At 48.5% G+C, this 4,371-nt stretch overlaps 1 protein-coding gene across 1 annotated transcript; it reads right to left on the bottom strand.

The window, feature by feature from the left end:
• Nucleotides 1-346: 346 nt before the first annotated feature.
• FOMMEDRAFT_108677 (TPR-like protein) lies at nt 347-4,056 on the bottom strand (the record flags this gene model as incomplete). The annotated part of the gene is made up of 2 exons (XM_007267090.1): nt 2,284-4,056; nt 347-2,031 (listed from the first exon to the last, which is right to left on the bottom strand). Exons 1-2 carry the CDS (start codon nt 3,947-3,949, stop codon nt 347-349), a joined length of 3,351 nt encoding a protein of 1,116 aa, XP_007267152.1. The 5' UTR covers nt 3,950-4,056.
• Nucleotides 4,057-4,371: the final 315 nt, after the last annotated feature.

The following is a 4,371-nucleotide window of genomic DNA, read 5'->3' as shown; positions in this document are numbered from 1 at the left end:
AGAAAGAGAAAGAGAAAGAGAAAGAGAAAGAGAAAGAGAAAGAGAAAGAGAAAGAGAAAACTAGATGCAATAGTACATGGATGCAAAGCCACAGTAAGACACAGGACAGTCAATAAACTGGTATTGTAATGAGACAAGCAAGATACACGAGGGATAAAAGAGGCTTAACATCTTGGAATAGTAGTAGTAACTACTTATAGTAGACATCATGTGTTAAGAAGAGGCTAATTGGTGTAACTGCGAGGAACAGTAAATGAAGTATCATATTACTAGTAACTAAACACGTTAGTCAGATACATGGATCAATGCTTGGCAAATAAAGTGTCACAAGCACTATCCACGTCGATCAAGCACCAATGTGCACCAAGTTAACCCATCGCTCTGTCGTGACGCCATCCCGTCCTCGCAATGCCAAGACAGCTTGACGAAGCGCAGCTACAGACCGCTTGTGGATCACTTCACCGTCCTCATAGTCTCCCATGTATGAGTAAACTTCCCTAGCTAGTACAGGACCATCCGGATCGTACATCTCCCACATTGTCCCAATCACACTTCGGAAACCACAGAATTGTATGGCAGCGGCTAAGTGGAGGGCTTCATCAAACGAGCGAAAATCACCCTGTTCCGCAGTGTGGCATGCAGAGAGAAACGCAAACTCAGCATTTGGAAGGTTGGCTCGAATGATATCGAGCAATGTCAATCCCTCGTCGGAAAGCACAAAAGAAGAATCAAGCGACCCTGAGCCTAGATGTCCATGACAAGCAAAATGGATCCACGTGACTTTCTGCAGCTGCAGACTGTCCATTACTGTACTGCGAAGTGCCTTCTTGTTGAGAAGTATTGTGGGACGTGAAACGTAGCTCCGGGTATTATTCCGAACGGTGCGAATTTCTACATCCGTTGATTTAAGACTAACGGTATCGCCAACGATAAGCATTGCAGGATCGCCCTGGTTTTCCCTTAATCGGGCATTGATGAGAGCTACGAGTGTCGGGGTATATGATGACACGTAGTCGTCCAGTAAATACTTCACAGTTCCATCTGCATCCTTGAATGGGCCTGCAGCATGGAAAGGAAGAGAGGAAAGAAATGACGTAGGGCACCACCAAATACGCGATCCCTCAGTAATCCCTAGCTCCTTAAGTTTCTTGACGACTTTGGAGACGACCCTATCCCACAACACCTTCATTGCTCGTCGGAGTACCTCGTCGTATTCTGCTGAGAAAACTTTAGATTTCAATCGTGCTTCTAAGAGATCGCCGAGCAGAGTAACGCTATCCTTGCAAAACTCGCCATCTAACGGAACACAGACGACAGGCTGGTCCTCACGAGAGAGGATAATGAGCGCATCGGATCGATATCTGCTAACATTGACCACAATCACCGGTCCCTCTGAAGCTACTTGCTGGAGTACTTTAAACGGTGTGGCTGTAAGGAAGCTCTCGAACCCAGGGATTTGCTGTATCTCCCTGATAAGCTCTTCCTGCTCGCTAGAGAGTTTCTTCTTCAGTTTCAGCCTCTCTTCAGACAAAATCCGTTCTCCATGTACGTCCAGTGCAGATAACCCGCTTCCGGCGGTGCTTGAATTATTCCGCAGTGCGCTAGATGTCGTTGCAAGGTCTTCCAATTGCCGACTAACAATCCTGAATCTCTCGGCAAGCTCTCTATTCGTATCTGCAAGGTCATCTAACGGTGTTCTAAAACCACGCATTTGTGACCAGAGTAAACCTCGTCCTTGCTCAAGAATCTCTATTGCCTCCTCGAGCCTATTCTCCTCTACAGCATAAGCCACTGCATCTAATGTGAGCATTGTGTAGTTGAGTTTTCCAATGAGGAAATCGTGTTGTGCACAAAGGGTAGGGTGAATGACAAGGAAACGTTGCAGGAGCAGCATTACTACCTTGTAAGCCCTGGATGTGGTATGGTGACTATGATTTCGAGCAAGTGTAACCCATCGACTAGCGCTCTTGAGACGCTCCACTAAGCTTGAAAACATATGTTCTGCAGCACATTCGAGTGATTTTATACATTCTTCAAAATCGTCCATGAGCCCGAACTTGGTGAATCATGAGTGTAACAAAGCAGCCAAGTTTATCAGTGATGTTGAACGATTGAGATGGCCTTCGGGACAAAGAAGCAGGGCAGCATGATGAAGCTCGATGGCCTCATTGAGGTCTGCAGTCTGTCTGTTCTGCTTATATCGAGTGTGAAGGGGATTCGCAAGGTTATCCAGGGACATGGAACGATAAGGGTGGCCGTCAGGGCGAAGTGGCAAGGCAGCACGATTCAGTTCAATAGCCTCATTAATGTCTGCAGTCTGTCCGTGCTGTTGAAATCGAGTCTGAAGTGAACCCGCAAGGTTATTCAGGGACACGGAACGTTTGGGATGGCCGTCGGGGCAGAGTTGTAAGGCAGCACGATGAAGCTTGATGGCCTCATCAAGGTCCGCGGTCCGTCCGTGCTGTTGAAATCGAGTCTGAAGTGATCCAGCGAGGTTATTCAGGGACCCGGAACGTATGGGATGGCTGTCGGGGTAGAGTTGCAAGGCAGCACGATGAAGCCTGATGGCCTCATCTAGGTCCGCGGTCTGTCCGTACTGTCGAAATCGAGTCTGAAGTGAACCTGCAAGGTTATTCAGGGATGCAGAACGATCAGGATGGCCAGCAGGGCAAAGCTGCAAGGCAGCACGATGAAGCTCGATGGCCTCATCAAGGTTTTCAGTCTGTCCATTCTGTTGAAATCGAGTCTGAAGGGAAATCGCAAGGTTATTCAGGGACGTGGAATGATCGGGATGGCCGTCAAGGCAAAGTTGCAGGGCAACACGATGATGGTCAATGGCCTCATTGAGGTTTTCAGTCTGTCCGTTCTGTTCAAATCGAGTTCGAAGGGAACTTGCAAGGTTATCCAGGGACATGGACCGATCGGGATGGCCGTCGGGGCAGAGTTGCAAGGCGGCACGATGAAGCTTGATGGCCTCATCAAGGTTTTCAGTCTGTCCGTACTGGTCAAATCGAGTGTGAAGGGAATTTGCAAGGTTATTCAGGGACTTGAAACGATTGGGATGGCCGTCGGGAAGAAGTTGTAGGCCAGCACGGTGATGCTCGATGGCCTCATCAAGGTCCTCGGTCTGTCCATGCTGTCGAAATCGAGTCTGAAGGGAACTTGCAAGGTTATCCAGGGACGCGGTACGATTGGGATGGCCTTCGGGAAGAAGTTGCAAGGCAGCACGATGAAGCTCGATGGCCTCATCTAGGTCTGCAGTCTGTCCGTTCTGCTTAAATTGAGTCTGAAGAGAAGTCGCAAGGTTATACAGGGACGAGGAACGATCGGGATGGCCGTCGGGGCGAAGTTGCAAGGCAGCATGATGAAGCCTGATGGCCTCATCAAGGTTTTCAGTCTGTCCGTTCTGTTCGAATTGAGTCTGAAGGGAACTCGCAAGGTTATCCAGGGACGCGGAACGATCGGGATGGCTGTCGGGAAGAAGTTGCAGAGCAGCACGATGAAGCTCGATGGCCTCAACGAGGTCCGCAGTCTGTCTGTGCTGGTTAAATCGAGAGTGAAGGGAACCCGCAAGGTTATTCAGGGATCCGGAACGATTGGGATGGTCATCGGGGCGAAGTTGCAAGGCAGCACGATGAAGCTCGATGGCCTCATCGAGGTTTTCAGTCTGTCCGTTCTGTTCGAATTGAGTCCGAAGGGAATTCGCAAGGCTATTCAGGAACATGGAACGATCGGGATGGCTGTCAAGGCAATGTTGCAGGGCAACACAATGATGCTCAATGGCCTCCTCTAGGTCTTCCATTCTCCCGTACTGTTTGAAACGCTCGCCAAGAAACTCGCCAAGAAAGTGTAATAACACCTTGCGGAAATCCAGCCATCCTCCAGGACAAAGTCCAAGCGCAATGCAAACATGAAAAATGGCATTGTCAAGTTCTCCTCGTTCCTGCATTTCTTCAAAGCGTGCCTAGTGCCTCTCGCTCAGCCGACCGAGTGTAGCACAAACCAAATTGAGGTCTATGTAAAACTCCATTCTAGTGCGTGGTCGCAGCAATACTTGTTGGTAGTTCTGATACTCTTTGGTCTAGCAGTGTGTTCAGTAAGGAAGGAAGGCAAGATACAAAGGATACAGTACCTGAAATGGTCTTTTGTCCTTGAATGTTTCTTGTGCTGTCTGCTGTCCTCCAAGCAGACGGTTCTCCCAAGACCTAAGAATATCCCTTTGAAATCACTCGCTTACACAAAAATACATATTTGAAGAGATCAACCTACAAGGAATGGATAAACAACTAACGTTTTAGTGTAGGAGCTGTGTTGTAGGGCTTCAGCCTTGAGTACAATAGTAGGACTGAGGGAAGAAGGCAAGAGCTTATT

Source organism: Fomitiporia mediterranea (genome assembly GCF_000271605.1).
Source record: "Fomitiporia mediterranea MF3/22 unplaced genomic scaffold FOMMEscaffold_6, whole genome shotgun sequence".
Taxonomy (NCBI): domain Eukaryota; kingdom Fungi; phylum Basidiomycota; class Agaricomycetes; order Hymenochaetales; family Hymenochaetaceae; genus Fomitiporia; species Fomitiporia mediterranea.
This window is presented reverse-complemented; position numbering and strand designations above follow the sequence as displayed.